The sequence below is a fragment of the Arachis hypogaea genome, chromosome 14, assembly GCF_003086295.3.
Source record: "Arachis hypogaea cultivar Tifrunner chromosome 14, arahy.Tifrunner.gnm2.J5K5, whole genome shotgun sequence".
In the NCBI taxonomy this organism is placed as follows: domain Eukaryota; kingdom Viridiplantae; phylum Streptophyta; class Magnoliopsida; order Fabales; family Fabaceae; genus Arachis; species Arachis hypogaea.
Window position 1 is genome coordinate 118,639,063 of NC_092049.1, and position 20,743 is coordinate 118,659,805.

The following is a 20,743-nucleotide window of genomic DNA, read 5'->3' on the forward strand; positions in this document are numbered from 1 at the left end:
CTCAGGCAATGTGATAGAAGGCTTCGGAAGAGCTATAATTTTGTTTCCTGGAGGAACAAAATTAATAATAAATAATGCACTGTTGTCTACCAAGTCTCGTAGAAACTTGTTGAGCTTTAAAGATATTCGCCGAAATGGATATCATGTTGAGACAATGAATGAGAAAAATCATGAGTATTTATGTATCACAACTCATGATTCAAATAAGAAAGTTATATTAGAAAAATTACCCTCACTTTCATCTGGGTTGTATTATACGAAGATTAGTGCAATTGAATCACATGCCATTATAAACCAGAAGTTTATTAGCCCAAATGAGTTCATAACTTGGCACGACCGATTGGGTCATCCGAGAACAACCATGATGAGGAAAATTATTGAAAACTCTCATGGACATTCACTAAAGAACCAGAAGATTCTTAAAACTAGTGAATTTTGTTGTGCTACGTGTTCTCAGGGAAAGTTAATTTTAAGGCCATCATCAGTAAAGATTGGATTTGAGTCCCCTGAATTCCTAGAAAGGATTCAAGGTGATATATGTGGACCTATTCATCCACCATGTGGATCTTTTAGATATTTTATGGTCTTAATAGACGCATCTTCGAGATGGTCACATGTGTGCTTATTATCTTCTCGCAACCTGGCGTTTGAGAGATTACTGGCTCAAATTATTCGATTAAAAGCACAATTTCCAGAAAATCCAATCAAAGCAATTCGTCTTGATAATGCTGGTGAATTTACTTCCCAAGCTTTTGATGCTTATTGTATGGCTAATGGAATAAGTGTTGAACATCCAGTAGCTTATGTTCACACACAAAATGGGTTAGCAGAATCACTTATTAAGTGCCTCCAATTAATTGCTAGACCCTTGCTTATGAGAACAAATCTCCCAACCTCGGTTTGGGGGCATGCAGTTTTACATGCCGCAGCACTTATTCATTTGAGGCCAACGAGTTATCATCAATTCTCTCCTATGCAATTAGCTTTTGGCCAGCAGCCAAATGTTTCCCATTTAAGAATATTTGGGTGTGCAATATATGTTCCCATTGCACCACCTAATCACACCAAAATGGGACTCCAAAGAAAATTGGGGATATATGTTGGATATGATTCTCCCTCTATAGTGAGGTATCTTGAGATACAAACTGGTGATGTGTTTAAAGCCCGGTTTGCAGATTGTCATTTTGATGAATCAAAATTTTCAACATTAGGGGGAGAGAATAAGCTTCCTGAAAAGGAACTTAATTGGAATGCATCATCATTGATGCATTTAGATCCTCGATCAGGGCAATGTGAACTAGAAGTTCAAAAGATTATACATTTGCAAAGAATAGCAAATGAATTGCCTGATGCATTTTCTGATACAAAGAGGATTACCAAGTCGTATATACCAGCGGAAAATGCTCCAATTCGAATTGATGTCCCAGTTGGACAAATTGCCACTGAAGCAAATACACGCCAGAAGCGCGGCAGGCCTGTCGGTTCCAAAGATAAAAATCCTCGAAAGAGAAAAAAGGTAAATATTCCTATGGAAAAAGACATAGTAAAGACACCTGCAGTTGTCCAAAATTCTGATATAACGCCAGAAGACGTCCAGATACCTGAAAATTGTGAAAATGACGAGATCTCGATAAATTATGTCTTTACAGGAGAGAAATGGGACCGAAATAAGACAATTGTCAATGAAATATTTGCATATAATGTGGCATTAGATATCATGCATGAAAGTAAGGATCTTGAGCCAAGATCAGTCGAAGAATGTCGACAAAGGAATGATTGGCCAAAATGGAAAGAAGCCATGAAGGCTGAATTAGACTCACTTGCAAAACGTGAAGTCTTTGGACCTGTAGTCCGTACACCTGAAGATGTAAAACCTGTTGGATATAAGTGGGTATTTGTGAGAAAACGAAATGAGAAAATGAAGTTGTGCGCTATAAAGCCCGACTTGTGGCACAAGGTTTTTCACAAAGGCCCGGTATAGATTATGAAGAAACGTATTCCCCTGTAGTAGATGCGATAACATTGCGATATTTGGTCAGTTTATCTGCATATCATAAACTGCATATGCATTTAATGGATGTGGTAACAGCCTATTTATACGGCTCATTAGATCGGGATATCTATATGAAAGTCCCTGAAGGACTAAAGATATCTAAACCATCTAGTGAATATTCGCAAGGGTTATACTCAGTCAAATTGCAAAGATCTTTATATGGTCTAAAGCAATCTGGACGAATGTGGTATAATCGTCTTACTGAGTATCTGGCCAAAAACGGATTCAAGAATGATGATATCTGCCCATGTGTTTTCATAAAGAAAACTACATCTGGGTTTATTATAATTGCTGTGTACGTTGATGATTTAAATATCATTGGGACTCCTGAAGAGATTCCAACAATTATAAAAACTTTAAAAGAAGAGTTTGAGATGAAAGATCTTAGAAGAACTAAATTTTGTCTCGGCCTGCAGATCGAGCATATAAAAAGTGGGATTTTTATTCATCAAACAACATACAGAGAAAAGATCTTGAAGAGATTTTATATGGATAAGTCACATCCATTAAGTACACCAATGATCGTAAGATCTTTGGATGTGGAAAAGGATCAATTCCGTCCCAAAGAAGAGAATGAAGATATCCTTGGTCCTGAAGTACCATATCTTAGTGCCATTGGAGCACTAATGTATCTTGCTAATAATACACGACCCGATATATCATTTGCTGTGAATTTACTAGCAAGATATAGTTCCTCTCCATCCAGAAGACATTGGAGTGGAATCAAACAAATCTTTCGATATCTTCATGGGACGGTTGATATGGGATTGTTTTATCCCTATGGATCCAAGTCACAACTAGTTGGCTATGCAGATGCCGGATACTTGTCTGATCCACATAAAGGGAGATCTCAAACAGGATACCTGTTTACATATGGTGGAACAGCTATATCATGGAGGTCCACGAAACAGACGATTGCTGCAACATCCTCTAATCATGCCGAAATACTGGTGATTCATGAAGCTAGTCGCGAGTGTTTTTGGCTGAGGAGTCTGATCCAATACATTCTGTCATCATGTGGACTGATTGATCATAAGATAGCTCCAACTATCCTATTTGAAGATAATGCAGCATGTATTGCTCAACTTAAAGGCGGATACATCAAAGGCGATAGAACAAAGCATATTTCTCCCAAATTCTTCTTCACTCATGACCTTCAAAATCAAGGGACAATTGATGTCCAACAGATCCGTTCAAGTGACAATCTGGCAGATTTATTCACAAAGTCACTCCCGAAATCCTCCTTTAAAAGACTGGTACATGAGATTGGGATGCGCCGATTTCGAAACATTAAATAATGTCAGCAAGAGGGGGAGACTGTACTCTTTTTTCCTTGGTCAAGTTTTTTTTCCCATTGGGTTTTTCTTAACAAGGTTTTTAATGAGGCAGTCCCCATCACAAAGGATATTGTACTCTTTTTCCTTCACTAAGGTTTTTTTTCCCACTGAATTTTTCTTTAGTAAGGTTTTAACGAGGCAATAATCCGAAATGGTCATCCAAGGGGGAGTGTTGTGATAAACACAATAGATATGGATGCCCATTAATATCATGGCTGGATGACTCAGTTCTCATTTTACCAAGAAAGAATGTACATTAATAAAGGTTAAAAATTTTCCTTCATTATGCCTATAAAAGGAGGTTAAGCCTCCGTCAATACTACACACAGCAATAACAAATACTTCTCTTTCTCTTTCTCTTTATAACAATAAAATTATCTTCTCTCTTTATACACTATTAATAATTTCTCTTTATCTATCTTTATGTTACTGCATATAAATATATAAAGTATTTTATCAAATTACTTATATTAATATTAGAGTCTTCTATTTACATTTTATTTTATATTACCTCTTCTTTATTTATTTATTTAGTTATTTTATAACAGTAACTTATTTCTTTCATCCAACCAGTTTAATTATTATTTAATTGATCAATTAAATAAACGATGTAAAAATCATTATCATTATTAGAATATTAGTTGTTTGTAGGGCTGTCAAACGGGCTAGTCCGGCCCATTTAGGCCCGACCCGTTAAGCCCGTGGGTTAAACGAGCTGGCCCGTTTAAGCCCACTTTATTCGCGGGCCAGAATTTTCTAGCCCGGACCATTTATGGTCAGCCCGATGGGTTAAACGGGCCAGCCCGTTTATCATTTTATTTTATTTTTTGAAAAATATTTTGACAAAAAATACCACTTTTAAGTCAAAAATCATTAAAAAAGAATATTTTTTTAGTTGATGGGTCGAATTTTCGTGTCGGATCGGAAGAAATATTAGCTAAAAGTACTACTTTTTTTAAAAAAATGTAAAAAAAAAATTAAACGGGCCACCCGTTTAGCCCGCGGGCTAGCCCGTTTAACCCGTCATTTTTTTCGGGTTAATCGGGCTCAGCCCGTTTAGTCCAAAATTTAAACGGGCTTAATTTTAGAGGAAAAGCCCGCCTATTTAAACGGGTAAACGAACTGGCCCGATGGGTTTAGCCCATTTTGACGGCCCTAGTTGTTTGTGGAGTAGTAGCAAGTGGTAAACAGCTGGACTTTTGGTTATAATAAGGACATAATAAGTTTGAATATTAAGAAGCATACTTATTGATTTAAGGGATAACAACTTTGAAAAGTTCTTCCCCTAAGACTGCAAGAATAGTGTATAGGTCTGATAATTTTATTATTTTTCGTCCAAATTATTATTGTCCATTTTACAAAGCTACTCTTATATTATTTGACAATGGCGTCTTATATATGATGATAAACAAAAACCTATTTAATTTCATTAACATGATAATTAATTTAAGGGTATAATTGACTACTTAATAATAAATTATTCTACATCAGATAATTTAAAACAAAATAAATACAAAATAATGATAAGATCGTATTATTTCTTCATTTAATATATATATATATACCCCTGTATCTTATAATTATTAACTAATGATAATTATATTTAGGTAAAATTACATATGTAATTGTCTTTCTATAAAATTAATAGTTAAAATTATTAAATAATTTAATATATTTAATTAAATTATTATTTAATAATTTTTAAATATTAATTTTATATACTAAAATAATTACATTCAAATTTTCACTTTATATTTAATTAGCTTGCATATAACATTCTCTCTAAAAATGTTTATAATACGTGTTTAGAAGAATATTTTCGTCATTTTAGAATAAAAAAGAGTTTATATTAAAAATGATGAAAATAACAAAAATAACGAAAATATCCTTTTGAACACTAATAAATTTATATTAAAATTATGTATGAAGAACTATGTTTTGATTGATCAGGGCCAACTCCAACTCCAACTCCAAAGCCAAACCCAGAAAAAGTTATAACTATTGTTCCAAATGTACCAAGAGGAGGAATAGAGGAGGGTGAGATTATAGCAACTAGAAGAAGGAATAAAGGGTGGGAAGTTCTTAAGAGCTTTGTATATGGTGGTTTGGCTGAATTATTAGCAAGTCTTAGTCTTGTCACTTCTTCAGCCAGTGCTGATGCTAACACATGTATGTACTCATCATCTAATATGTATGCATGCATTCACAGTAACAGCTATGTTACATACTTCACAACAGTGTTGTATTATGTTACCTCTGGAGTGTTGGCATCTGTGCTTACTTATGTTGCTGGTGCACTTGTGAAGAGGCTTGTGGAACAACTTGGCTGGTTTGACACTCACCCTACTATAAATGCCATGTCCTTTCCTATAGGCAAGAATCAAGGAATGAGTTACTACTAGTTTTTTTTTTTTTGGATGTCTTTGGATTATATCTTTGAGGGATAAAGATCTTCGGAAGTGAAGAGGTTGGAAAAATAGGAAAGTGAGGAGTTAATCACTTTTAAAAGTTACACATTTCATAAAGTGAAGAGGTTGGAATACACATTTCATAAAAGTTATAAAATTAAGGGTGATTAACCTTTTATTTTACTATTTTACCAACTTTATCGCTCTAGAGTATCTAAATTTATCTGTGACGGAAATAACGACAAAAAATTGTTTGGTTATAAGATGGGAATTTCTGTTTTAAAATGATGTTTTATATTGATTGTACGTAGTAAAATAGTTTTTGAAATTTTAACTGTATTGATTAAGTTTTTGAGATTGACAAAATGTATTATGTTAGTCTCTTAATTCTTTTTTATCAAGTGATTCATTACGCCATTTAAAAATTACTGTGGTATATTTTTTTCTATATCAAAAAAATAATTGATATAATTAGAATCTTAAATAATATTTTAGTATATGTGATTAATCTCAAATTATTTTGGAACATAACTCTAAGATGGGATATAAAAATTTTTTCTTCTATACTTGCTAAAAGTGGGGAAAAAATTATATTTATCTTTTTTGTCTTTGTATTAGAAAAAGAATCCAAAGTTCCAAACATAGCTTAGGAGTTGTTTTTATTGGACAATTTGTTCTCTTGTTCTAGCTTGCTTCATTTGTTGAATTGGAACATTCATGGTTAATTTTGAATTTTCCTCCCCTCCCAAAAGTTTTTGAAGTATGGTGTATGTCTAATGTAATAATGTTGTTTAGTATTGTATCTGTTGGCATATAATAATGGTGGTTTTCTACCTTAGTACATGATTTGAAACTTTAAATTATCAACAATAATGTTATTTGAATGCATGCATTCTTTTTATTTAAATATAAAACATCTCACTCATGAAAGAAAAAGAATTTAAATTAAACGGTTGGTCTTATAACTTTATTAAATTTATAATTAGATGTTGATTTTTTTAATTAAATTTTTATATTATTTTTAATTTTGTAATTAAGTCCTTATCAATATAAAAAATATTAGAATTAATAGAATATTTTTTTACAAATTAAAAATACTTACAATTAAAAATTTAATTAGATTTTTTATCACACATTTTTTTAGAGAAATGTTCTATTAGTTTTAACATTATTGGCTCAAAAAGTACTTAATTACAAAATTAAAAGTAGTGTAGAAATCTAATTGAAATAAAAAATATAAAAATTTAATTGTAAATTTGTTAAAGTTATAAGGACCGGTAGAATAATTAAATAAAAAAAAATGTCTTGTTTCTCCATCGTTTAGAAGGGAGGAAAAAAGTTTATCATCAAATCCACAAATAAGGGTGGGCATAGTTTGGATTTTTATAAATCCAAACTGGATCCACTTCATTATGGTTCATGAAACCAAACCAGAACTAGATTGAAGAGAGAAATCAATTTTAAACTGGTTTAAAAAAATAAAAACCAATTTTAAACCGGTTTTAGAATTTAAATTTGATTTTATTTATAAACCGGTTTTAAATCCGATTTTACTTATAAACCAATTTTAAATTTGTTTTTTTAATCCAAATCTAAATTTTGGTTTTTTTAAATCCAGTTTTAAAATTAGATTTTTTGTTAAAAAATCCAGTTTTAAAACCAATTTTTTAAAACCAGTTTCTTCAACCAAAAATTCAATTTTAAAACTAGTTTTGAAAAATTCAATTTTCAAACAAGATATTTTAACAAAAAATCCACTTTTAAAACCAGTTTTTAGAAATTCAATTTTCAAACCATAATTTTTTTAAAAGTAAAATTAATACTAAAGTCATTTTAAAGTGTATAGGTTCATTACAATTAGAATTTCGTTCTTTATAAATCTAATGACAATAGTTCATCTATATAACATTTAATCATTCTCAAAACATCAAAAGAATACCACTAAAAAATCTCTCTAAAATAACAACCATAAAGTATCAAAAGATGCCAAGTTGACAACAAAATCATCAAATAACCACAACCTTTGAGAAAAATATATCTGCAGATAACAAAATATACCTTTGTCATTTTTAAACAAATCTTTGAATAAAAGTATTAAACCACATGAGAATATTAAGCATATCTAGTCATCATCAAGATTATCAATTGATGCCCCCATGGAACAAGCACTATCATTAGAGAAAAATATATCTGTCAAAGGAATCAAATTAATTATCAAGTCTATATTCAATGACTTTTAATTAGTAACTAATAACTAAATTCTAAAATATAAAATGACAAAAACAAAAATAAAATAAAATGGGATGAAATATGAAAAAAATTCTATACCTTGATCAACTTGTTGAAGAACTTCACCATCATCATCTAAAGCAGAGAAAAGATTTTTCTTAAGCCAATCTCCTGTGCAGACTAAGGCCTTTACCATTCTAGGTGTTAAAGAACTGTAGTATGGATCGATGACTCTTCCTCCAGTACTAAATGCAGACTCCGAAGCTACCGAAGAAACAGGTACAGCCAATACCTCACGAGCCATATTTTCAATAATTGAAAATCGGGTTGAGTTGACCTTCCACCAGTTTAGTATATCAAACTTATGGGAGTATGGCTCGCATTCTTCTTGTAAATATCTATCAAGTTCAGATCTTGTATTTGTTCTATGACCGGTTGCTTGCAGAAAAAAACTCATGCCATGAAGATCGGTATTAATGTTGTTGGCTTGAACTTCGGTATTGCTGATAAAGTAACTTTATGCACTTGGACAACTTTGACTTCAATTCGCCTCCTTTTTCTTCTCCAAATAAGTAATCAAAGAAATAATTGACATACTCAATCTTTTGCATTGGATTAAGTACGATAGCAATCAATAACAACATATTCACCGAATCAGACTAGCCCCAATGATGCGTGAGCATCTTTCTTATCTTTTCCTAGTGAATTTGCACTTAAATTGTTGAGTTTAATCAAGAATTAATTATCTTTTAGCCACTATGGATGCTACTTTGAGTCTTATGCAATTCTGCTTATTTTAGGTAGCATTCAGCTGGATTTGATGGAGTTTCTGTAGCACAAAAATTAAAGGAGAAAACCAGCGAGGAGCGACGCGTGCGCGTACTTGACGTGTGCGCGTGATTTGGAGCTTTCCATGGCGACGCGTGCGCGTGGCTGGCGCGTACGCGTGATTTGAAGATTTGCACGCCGACGCGTGCGCGTACTTGACGCGTACGCGTGACACGCGAAAAAGACTATAGATGCGTACGCGTGACTGATGCGTACGCGTGACATGTGTCACGTGCAGAAAATGCTAGGGGCAATTTTTGGGCTGTTTTTGACCCATTTTCAGCCCAGAAAGCACAGATTAGAGGCTGCAAAGTGAAGGAATCAAGTGGTCCCCATCCATCAATTGAAGACTTGCTGATTGCCATAATTAATTCTTGTTTAAATTTGAATTTTATTTTAAAATAGGAAAAGATATTAGTTAGTTTTAAAAATTAGATTTTAAATTAATTAGGATTAGATATAAAAGAGAAAAGAACTTCTCTTCTAGGATTCTATTCCACATTATTTAACTTTTCATTCCACCTCAGTCCAATTTACAGTTTACCTGAATCTTTATTTTCTCTCTGAACCATGAGCAACTAAACCTCCATTGTTAAGGTTAGGAGCTCTATCTATTGTATGGATTGATACTATTATTTTTCTATTTTAATTCATGCACTGATTTATATTTCAAGAATTGTTTTCGTTCTTTATCTTATGAATTTGGGTGGAACAGAAGTATGACCCTCTTTCTAATTGAGTTCTTGTATAACTTGGAAAAGCTCTTTACTTGAATAATAGCTTGAAAACATATTCTCCTAAATTTCTAATTATCTGGACTTAACGTGATACGTGACATATAATCCTCTTATATTTGGGTAATTAGGATTTTTGTGGCATATAAACTAGAAATTAAACTTCACCATCTAATTGGAATTAAGTGACCAAGGAATTGGCGGTTGATAAATTTTAGAGGAGACTAGAATGGTCTAAGGAATTAGGGTCTAGTCACATATAGTTTGCCATGAATTAAATCTTGCATGATTAAAATAGTTAGTAAGAAAAGTCAATCCGGAAAATAGATATCTCTAAAGCCTTAACTGTTTTCTCCCATATTATTTACATCAATTTACTGCTTGCGTTCTGTTTTCCTAAATTTACTGTTTAATACTTTTGAACACCAAAACACTCTTTTCTATTTGTCTAACTAAGTAAATCATTTAACCATTGTTGCTTAGTCCATCAATCCTCGTGGGATCGACCCTCACTCACCTGAGGTATTACTTGGTACGACCCGGTGCACTTGCTGGTTAGTTTGTGGGTTATAAATTTCGCACCATCCAATACTTCTCATACTTAACCCTCATCCTTTCTGCCATTGACATAGTACTAAAATCAACAGAATCACAAGAATGACGAATAAATCGTCCAATTACAAATACGTCCTTCATATACATATCACTGGTAACATATAAGGTACCAGAAACACGTATAGTGACATTACTGAACACTCGCGAAAATGATACAATAGACTCAGCATACTTCCAGTCTGAATCAGAAGGAACACCTCTCCCTTTTCCTCAATTCATCTCTCCTATATAGGTATTATCTTTCAAAGCAAGCAACTCAAATGTTTTGCGATGCTTCAAAGCTACCTCTAACATTTGATAGGTAGAGTTCCACCTAGTCTCAACATCCATGTAAGGTAAGTCTTTATATTGGATTTTTTCTAGTTCAACACACTTTTGAAACCTACTAGCTCTAGATGGAGAAGATCTAACTTATTTTACTGCACTATGAATTCTCAAGACTGATTCATCAATCTCTTTCAACCATTTTTTTACAATTAAGTTTATAATATGTGCACAACACCTCATATGAATAAATTCCCCATTTAAAATAATGTTATTCCAAGAATTCAATCGCTACTTCAGATATTTAATTGCAACATCATTAGACGAGGCATTATCAATTGTCACACTAAATACCCGATTCAAATTCCAATTATTTAAACAAGATTCAATTGTTGCTCCTATAACCTCTCCTGAATGACTTGTCACTTGACAAAAATTAAGTATTTTTTTTTATGTAATTTCCAATTCAAATCAACAAAGTGTGTTGTCAAACTCATATAAGTAAAATTTTGAATTGAAGTCCAAGTGTCAGTGGTTAGACATACTCTACCACAATTTGCCGAGAGAAAATCTTGCAACTTCATCTTCTCTTCAGCATAAAGAGCTCCAATGTCACGTGCTAATGTAGTCTGTGAAGGAACTTTGAATCTTGCTTGTAGGGCATGCACAAATATTCGAAATTTTGGACTTTCAACGAAACAAAATGGTAGCTCTTCCCTAATAAATATTTTCACAAGTGCCCTTCGAGCCTCCTCTTTGTCAAATTTGGAAGCACCGGGTGAATTTAAAACACTACGCTCATCTATAGTCGGTGTGGTCGTTATTTTTCTTCTTTTGTTCGAATCATTATTAGGATTTTGCTTGCATCTTCTCAAATGATCACCCATTGAGCTGGTTCTATTTCCATATTGTATTAAGCTACCACAATATTTGCATTTAGCCTTCTTCTCAGTAGCATTCTCTACATCAAAATGATCCCAGACAGCTGACCGATTCTTACGAACACCTGACGGTGGAGAAGATAGTTGAGTGCTAATGGACATCCCTGCTACTTCAATATTACTGTTTTCTGTCATCTTGCTCTGCATATAAAGCACGGTGTACATAACTCAAAATTTGGTGCCAAACATGCTAAAATTAACACAAACTAATCCAAAAAAATAGCAGCCAATAAAACTTCAGCATGATTCATAAACTAATCCATGTTCATATATCTCGCAAAGAAAACACGGCCCAAAGAATGACAACGGCAAACAAGAAAGGAGAAAACCGAAGGAGAAAATGCCACAGTTGAAGGAGAAGCGCAACGCCACAGTTGATTTGTGCGTAGTGTGAACTGTGAACTGGTTCACCGAATTAGAATTTTTCCAAATTTAGATCCTAATTCGAATTTGGATCCAGATCTGGATTTAAGTTGGTTAAGTGTTTTGGATTAAAAAACTAAACTATAAAATTGATGCAATGTGGTTTGAATTTTTTTTTTAAAAACTTGTTTTTTTAAAATAGTTTGGTTTTGATTGGGTTTAAAATCCAAGATTTGGATTTTTTTGCCCAACCCTATCCACAAATGCCTGAAGGTTCATGAATTTGTTATAACAGGCAAGCTATGTATGTTTGTTTGTGTGTGTGGCATGAATAAAATTTGCGTTCACTACTAGAAATAGAAATGGAGTGAGTTGATAATTTCTTTTTCTCTGTTTTAAGGTGAAACTAGATAAAATATTAGAAGAGGTCAAAAATATTTACACAATAAAATAAGATTAAAGTAAAATTTTAAGAAAGACTAAATCAAACTTTACATATAAGTTACATGTAAAAGATTAAAATTAGAGAGGTTATTGCCCCCTTTTCTACAATGTAGCTCCGCCCTACTCAGTTTTTGGTAAGAGTAGTAACACTAATGACTAATGTAACAAAAGGAGTTTAAATTGGTTACGTTAGTTATGTTATAGGATGGTTAGTTAGTGTTAGTTGCTTGCCATATCAGATTTTGTTAGGCCCGTCCACCATAATATATTAGCTGCTACCTCTACATTATAACTCTTGACAGTTCTTTTTTAGTGTTTGTGAAATATGAGAGAAAATTATCTTATGTTATGTAAGTGATTTATGTGAGTAAGGAATCTTTGAGCTAAGAAATTATGGATTTTAACTCAAGATTTGGTATTTGTTGTGAGATGTGAGAAAATTTTTACATAATTGTTTGTTCATAAAATTTGTTAGACAAACACTTTTAATATTGTGTAACATATTTTTGAATTAGATAAAAAATTGATTATAGTTATTAAATTTTTTTTATATTTATTCATTTATAAGTTCAAAATAATTGGAGTTTCATTGAACTAAATTGTCAAAAAAATGTCAATATAACTCTTAATATAAGAGATTAACTAGTACTATCTAAAATCTATCCATGTATAAATTATAAGGTGTTTGCTAAAAACACAAATGCAAAAACTGCAAAAGAAGTATGAATTCTTTAAAGTTATCGTACAAAGGGATATAGCACAAAAAAGAGTTGCATTCACTAAGATAGAATATAAAAGATGTATATTTTAGAGGAAAGTAAAAAAGGGTTAAATATAGTGGAACTTGTAAATCACTTATTATTCTTGATGACTATTTCTTGAATGTTAATTTGGAGGCCAACTACTACTAGTTACAGGCCAAGATGCAAAATTGCAAAGTAACAGGAGATCCAGAACTTCAATTTAAAAGAATATTGGAACAAAATAAAAAATAAGCAGGAAAAAAAAGGTTCATTGAAGAATAGATACACAAGTATAATAAAAATTTGAAATGCCTCATTCACAAGTCCTCTTGCACTATATTGTCCTCCTACAAGAGCGAGAGTGTTACTTGATACCATTACTGCCACTAATATTATTTAATTTCAGTTAGTTGTATAGTTGGTAAGCTGTACAGAGTTAGTTAGTGAGATATACAGAGTTAGTTAGCGTGTAGTTCTAAATAGATAGTCATAAAGTTTGTATTCTTTGAGACTCTTCATTAATACAAGTTTCATTACCTAATTTCTTCTCTCTTTCTCTGATCATGTGTTCTTCTCCAATCTCACATACAATTTAACATGGTGCGGTGAGCGTGGACGGAGGAACATGGATATTATAGATTAAAGAATAGGTAGCTTGTTCTCTGATTCACGATCATTTGGCGTGATTTGAGAAAATATGAAGAGTCCAATTTCACAGATAACGCAATTTCTCTGTTCTTCTCTGCCTTCCTCGATAAGATCTAAAACTCTCTTCTTCGATTGATCTCCTCTCATTCTTCATTTCTTCGTCTATTTTCTTTTTTTTTCTCTCTCGAACTCGCACAACAGTGTTTGATGAGAGCTTCGTTAATTCACCTTTCTTCACGGTGACGTAACAAAGTGTTCCATCAACGAGATTGAGAGAGAAAGGTTACGAGCCAATTGGTGAAAGTCGCACTTATGGCTGAGAAATCAGGAAGCGGATCTGGATCTAGAGGTGTTGGTATGATGGATGCTCAGCAGTTTGCGGCATTCTTCAGTCAAGTTGTGCAGATCCACAGTCATCTCAACAAGACGAATCCGAATCAAGATCTTTCAAGTCCTTACTACATTTTGCCGTCTGAAAATCCAGGTATACCTATCACCAATGTCACACTCACTGGTTTGAATTATAGTGCATGGAGCAAAGCTATGATGAATGCACTTTATTCTAAAAACAAATTCAAATTTGTTGATGGTACAATTTTGAAGCCTGAGAGAATGGATCTGAATTTTAAGGCATGGCAACGATGCAACACGTATGTAGTTTCCTGGATTAATCTCTCCCTGAGCCCTGACATATATCAAAGTGTTTTATGGAATAATGTAGCTTATGATTTGTGGAACGATCTTAAACATCGATATTACCAAGGGGGCAGGTTTAGAGTAGCCGAGTTTGATGGTTATCATTGGATAAGAGAAGGGGGGTTGAATCTTAGCCCATTTTTTTGCTGAGTAACACTTGCTACCTTTTAGAATGCTTTTAGGAGATATTTATGCTTTTTGTCTTGTCACTAGTCAAGAGACATTTTCTTTTTGTCTCGTAACTGGTCAGGAGATATTTTTCAATTTTGTCTCCTACACATCAGAAACATAAATGGAGTAGAAGAGAAAGAGAGAATCACACCAAGAAGTATCCTAGTTCAGCTACTAGGTGCAATGCAGCCTACATCTAGTCTCCATTACAACAGTGATGAAATTTCACTATAATCATCTGATTACAAACACCAATTCTCCCTAGGAACTACCCTTCCTATCTGGGACAAGTCCAGAAACTATTTCCAACACTAAACTTGACTTGGTCACCTACCAAGTTTTCAACTGCTAAGTGCTAACCCAACTTGCAAGGGGATTCCACAGAATCATGATACACAACAAATCATAGTTGTCAGAACCGAACTGGTAATCGAACCGGTCAAGTCACTGGGTCACTGGATTACTGGTTCAACCGGTGGGTCACTAGTTGAACTGGTTGACTCGGTACTATGCAAATAAAAAATAAAAATAGTAAAAAATTTAAAATTATAATTTAAAATACATATTTTTAATAATATTTTAAGAATATCAAGCTGTTCTAAAATAATATGGACCAGAAACAATAAGTATTTTGATATTTTTACTCTATAATAAATACTTTTATTTTGTTTTTATATTAAAATAATTATTATTTTTAAATTTTAATAATTTATTAATTAGTTTATATCTATTATATTATTATATACTACAAGTATTTATTAAAAAATAATACTAATAGATATTATATAATTATGAAAAAAATAAATGAGTTTATAATTATTGTTAAATAAAAATATAATTAATTTAAGAATAAGTGAATTTATAAATAAATTTAAAATAGATTAGGTAGGAGAAAATTATTTGATAGAATATATATATATATATATTTGCATTAGTATTAATGAAAATCAACACAGCCTGGTGGCTATGACTAATGTTACGTTTCCAAGAGGGGAGGGGTTTGAACCCCAGTTTTAACATTTTGTTAAAATTTAACCCTTAACCGGTTCGGTTAGACCGAACATTACCGAATTTGACCGGTTTTTACCGGTTCGCATCGGATTTGGCCGGTTCTTATCGGTTTTCAACCTTATGAGGTCCAAATATCGGACCGGACCGGTAGAGGATCCGGCTCACCAATTTTTTTGTTGAACCGGTTGGTCCGGTCCGGTTTTGATAACACTGCAACAAATAGATGTACAAAGGACCTCTAAGACACCTATGGCTTTTTCTTTAATTTTGTACACTCTACCTTTTTTCCTCTCACTGGCTTTTTCTTACAAACCTCACACTGTTTGCCTTTTTTTACCATGAGACTCAGACAGACAAAACTAGAGAAAAGAAAACAAAATGTAACACATTGAAGGAGAAGAACTTCTGTTAGCTTAGGTAGCTATGAGAACTCTGTGCTTACTCTCCTTGTCTCAAGCCTTGGCCGTTCACCCTTATTATAGAAGGGGAAGCTTCCAAGGTTGAAACGGTTCAACCGAGCCAACTTCTTCTTCTTCAACACCAAAACCGGTTCGGACAGAGAGAAGAGAGAGAGAAAACCAAAAGCAAATCAACATGCATGTACCTCTCTCTCATGCCTTTTCATCAAGCTTTATCAATCTGAGCCTTCCATCTTGACTTTGTCCCCAAGAAAGATTTCTGACCCTTGATAAACTCTTGATCCTTGATAGCTCCATCTGTTCCATTTTTGCTTCCTCCTCCACGTAGCCTCTGTAGCTACCTTCTGTGATGGATGAACAAAAGTAGAAACGAGCTTCCTCTCAGGGATCTTCTTCTTTGACTGAGGCCGATTGCTACTACTTTTGGCATGGAGATCTTGAAGCTTCTTCTCCACATCTTGCCTTTTGTGGAAAAGATCCTAGCCACGCCATGCCTTGGATCTTCTTTTTGCTAAGGCCATCATCACCTTAGCCTTCTGCTTGTTCATAGTTTCTCTGCTTCTTCCTCTGATTACTTGCTTCTACAATCTTCTTCCCTGACAGTGAAGTGACCGAAACAAAAGAGAGGAGAGAGAAGAGAGAAAAGCTTTCAATGGAAGTAAAGAGATGATAAAATGAGTTAATTTTTCACTTTTTTTCCCCTATGCATTGTAACGTGTGAACTCTTAATTGCCATCAAATCAATTTTGAACTTTCTCTTTCTTGTTACTAATGCAATTAAACCAAGTTAATTAAATTTGAATTCCATCAAAGAGGGGAGTGGGTAACCGAACCAAACGAGCTCCATTTCCTTTCTTTCCTTTTTAATTTTGGACTAAGCAATTTGTTGGATCTAAAGGAAATATTTTTGGGCTTCAAATTGGTTTTTCTGGCCCACTTAATACAAGAATAGTTCAGGCCCAATGCTTAGAAAATTTTTGTACCAAAGGGTGAATATTTTCTCAACATATTGGACTTTATGTTGCCCAAAAAATCTGCACACAAAACAGAAATTATTAAACAAATAATTTTGAAGCCAAAATTGAATTAATAATTTCTAATTAATATTTTTAACAATGTTTAGTCATCACAATAATTTGAAATTTTCCAAACTCATCAATCTCCCCATTGATGACAAACATTATTAAAAAATGAATTGAAAGAGGTTTAAGGATTAAGAGAACTCCCTTGAAGATTTGAATCCTCCCCCTTTCCTATTATCACATAGCTCCCGCTTAATGTATGCATTTTCTCAGTGGAAGCAGTACCTATAAAATGCTTGAACGATTCCAACAGATTTAATATATTCAACACATGGAACCTTTCAAGCAAAGAATATGAGCAATAAATCAAGACATAACATTTTGTTGTCCTTCAGATAACATGATGCTCAAAAATATTTTGTTAACAACAGAGTATGATTGAGTACGTTCAGAGTACATAAAAAATCAAGACTCATCATACTATATATTCAAGTAATTCCTGCTAATAATATTTCCTGCCAAACATTTCATTCAAGCAAGAATATCCAGCATCATAAAGAAAATAAAAAATTGGCAGGCAATAATCATTAGAAAACTGATATCAGAGTATTATTAGATTAGCCTCTTTATCTACTTTTCTTTCCCTTTTGTCATCACGAGAGGAACCTGCAAAATAGTTAGAAAACCAGCATGATGAATATACAGAATATTTGATTAATAAACAAAACAAAATAGTTCAAAGTAGCCGAGTACAGTTATCCAACTGTTCACAAGACACTAAAACAAAAGAACAATTAAAAGAACAGCCACTGTTTGAAGCAATGAGAAAATTTGAGAGTGCAAGGCACAGAATTCTCAAAGCTTCCTGAGCTAATAGTTTCTCTTCTCCTTCAATGTATTCTATTTTGTATTTTTTCTGTTTAATTTTGTCATGTCTTGAGTCTCATGGAAAAAGGCAAACAGTGAGGTTTGTATGAAAAAGCCATAGAGCGGAAAAAGGCAGAGAGTGCAAAATTAAAAGAAAAAGCCATAGATGTCTTAGAGTTCCTTTGTTCATCTATGTTGTGTTTCATGATTCTGTGGGAATCCCCTTGTAAGTTGGGTTAGCACTGTACAGTTTGTAATCAAGTTGATTATAGTAAAATTCCATCATTATTGTGATGGAGACTGGATGTAGGCTGCACTGCACTTAGCAGCTGAACCAGGATATATCTGGGTGTAATCTTCCTCTCCTCTCCACTTCATTTCTGTTTCTGCTACACAGGAGTAAAAACCAAAATAATCTCGTGCCAAGTGATGAGACAAAAAGAAAAGTCTCGTGGCTAGGGACGAGACAAAAGAAAAAGTCTCGTGTGCAGTGATGAGATAAAAAGACTAAAAGTTTCCAAAATTGGTCTAACAAGTCAGCAAGTGTTATCAAGCAAAAAGGGGGCTAAGATTCAACCCCCCTTCTCTTAGCCACTGAAACCATCAATTGGTATCAGAGCTTGGTCTCAAAGAGATCAAGCTTTGCAGCTTGGAGTAAAGATCCTCATGGCAGAAAACAGTGGCGCAAATGTGGTGTCCTATAATCTAACTAAAGGTCAATCAAGCAACAGACCTCCTCTTTTCAATGGGAAAAATTATACCTATTGGAAAAATTATATCTTGGAAGGTCCTAAATTTCCAACTATCACAAGTGCTCAAGGAGTAATTTCTCTTAAACCAGAAGCAAGTTGGACCGAGGAAGATAGGAAGAAGGTAGAACTAAATGCCAAGGCAGTAAACCTGCTCAACTGTGCTATCAGCTTTGAGGAGTACCGACGGGTATCACGATGCACAACGGCAAAGGAAATCTGGGACAAGCTACAAATCACACATGAAGGAACCACCATTGTAAAGAAGACTCGGACAGACATGTTGAGCAGAGAATATGAAATGTTTGCAATGAAGGAAGGAGAGTCCATTGATGAACTGTTTGAACGGTTTAACTCCATCATTGTTGGCTTAGATGCTCTGGAAATTACACATTCTGAATCTGTGCTAGTGAGAAGAGTGTTGAGAAGTCTTACAAAAGAGTGGAAAACAAAAGCTTTAATTATTTCTGAGAGCAGTAGCTTAGATTCCATGACATATGATGATTTGAGAGGAAATCTTCTTGCTTTTGAAAACTCCTATTTGAAAAAAGATTCAAAAAAGAAAGGAATTGCTTTTTCTTCTGTGACTAACCCTCTGGATGGTGAATCCAGTGATAACTCTTCTGAAAATGAGTTTGTGTTGTTTGTAAAAAAATTCAGGAAAATAGTGAAACTCAAAAGCAAAGGCAGCAGCTCAAGGAAGATGAAGAAAGATCTCAGCAAAGTGACTTGTTACAACTGCAAGGAAATAGGTCATTTCAAATCTGATTATCCCAAGTTAAAGAAGGAGGAAAAGCCGAAAAAGGGAAAGAAAAAGGGACTGATGGCTTCATGGGAAGATTTGGAAAATGACTCAGATGATGATGATGAAGAATCAGAGACCAAATCACAACAATGTCTTATGGTAGATCACGTAAATCAGGTAGTCTTTCATAACCCTAACACTGAAGATCTTCATCTTATGATAGACCACCTTTCTGAAAAAATAAGATGCTTTCTGCTGGAAAATCAAGAACTTGAACAACAAATCACCATTCTTAAGGCTGAAAACAGTTTTCTAAAAGAAAAAGTGAGAGAGGCCGAAACTGCTTGTGACCTTGTTGAAGAGAATAAGCAGTTAAGAGCCCAAGTTAGAAGCTGTAAAAGTGACCATTCTGTTCTTGCATATGTAAACTGTTTTAAAAGAAATGAAGAGTTGCTTAAAGAGGTTAAAAGGCTTAAGGAAGACTTAGCCAAGTTTACACAAAGTTCTGAAAATCTTAATCAAATTTTGGCTAATCAAAAACCTCTTTATGATAAAGTTGGGTTGGGGTTTTATAAATCTGAAAAATCTCATTTTGAAAACATTGCCTCATCTTCAAATGATACAAAATATCAAGACCCAACTTACTTTAACAAAACAGCAACTCCAAGATTTTGTAGGCTATGCAACCGAAATGGACACTTTCCTATTCAATGTTTCTTTGGTGAAAGAATGATTGGTGATAAAGTTTGTAAAGTTGTTTTTTATTACAATGGCTTAGGACATAAAAGATGGTTTAACGTAAAAGGATCCAAAAAGATTTGGATACCTAAGGTCTCTTAAGCTTGTTTTGTAGGTGTGCCTAGAATCCAAAAGGAAGGATAATATGTGGTATATGGACAGCGGATGTTCTAGGCATATGACCGGAAAGACAAACTTCTTCATAAAGCTTGATGAGTATGATGGAGGACTTGTCACTTTTGGTGATGATGCAAAAGGAAAAATAGTGGCTGTTGGGAAAGTTGGTAAAAATTTTTCATCTTGTATAAATGATGTTCTTCTTGTAAATGGTTTGAAACATAACTTACTTAGTGTTAGTCAATTGTGTGATTTAGGTTTTGATGTTATTTTTAAGAAATTTGTTTGTTTGGTTGTTTGTGAGAAAACTGGGGATATTTTATTTGAAGCCAAAAGATGCAACAATGTGTATGGATTAACTCTTGAGGATTTAAAGAAACAAAATGTGACATGCTTTACATCTTTTGAATCTGAAAAATGGCTTTGGCATAGAAAGTTGGGACATGCTAGCATGTACCAAATTTCTAAGCTAGTCAAAAGGAATTTGGTTAGAGGAATTCCAAATATCAAGTTTGATAAGGATCTCACTTGTGATGCTTGCCAATTGGACAAACAAGTGAAATCCTCTTTTAAATCAAAAGAAGGAATCTCAACCAAAAGG

At 33.5% G+C, this 20,743-nt stretch overlaps 1 protein-coding gene across 1 annotated transcript; it reads left to right on the forward strand.

Moving 5' to 3' along the window:
• The first annotated feature begins 13,919 nt into the window (after positions 1 to 13,919).
• On the forward strand, positions 13,920 to 14,453 carry LOC140178689 (uncharacterized). The gene has a single exon (XM_072215911.1). It carries the CDS (start codon positions 13,920 to 13,922, stop codon positions 14,451 to 14,453), a length of 534 nt encoding a protein of 177 aa, XP_072072012.1.
• Positions 14,454 to 20,743: the final 6,290 nt, after the last annotated feature.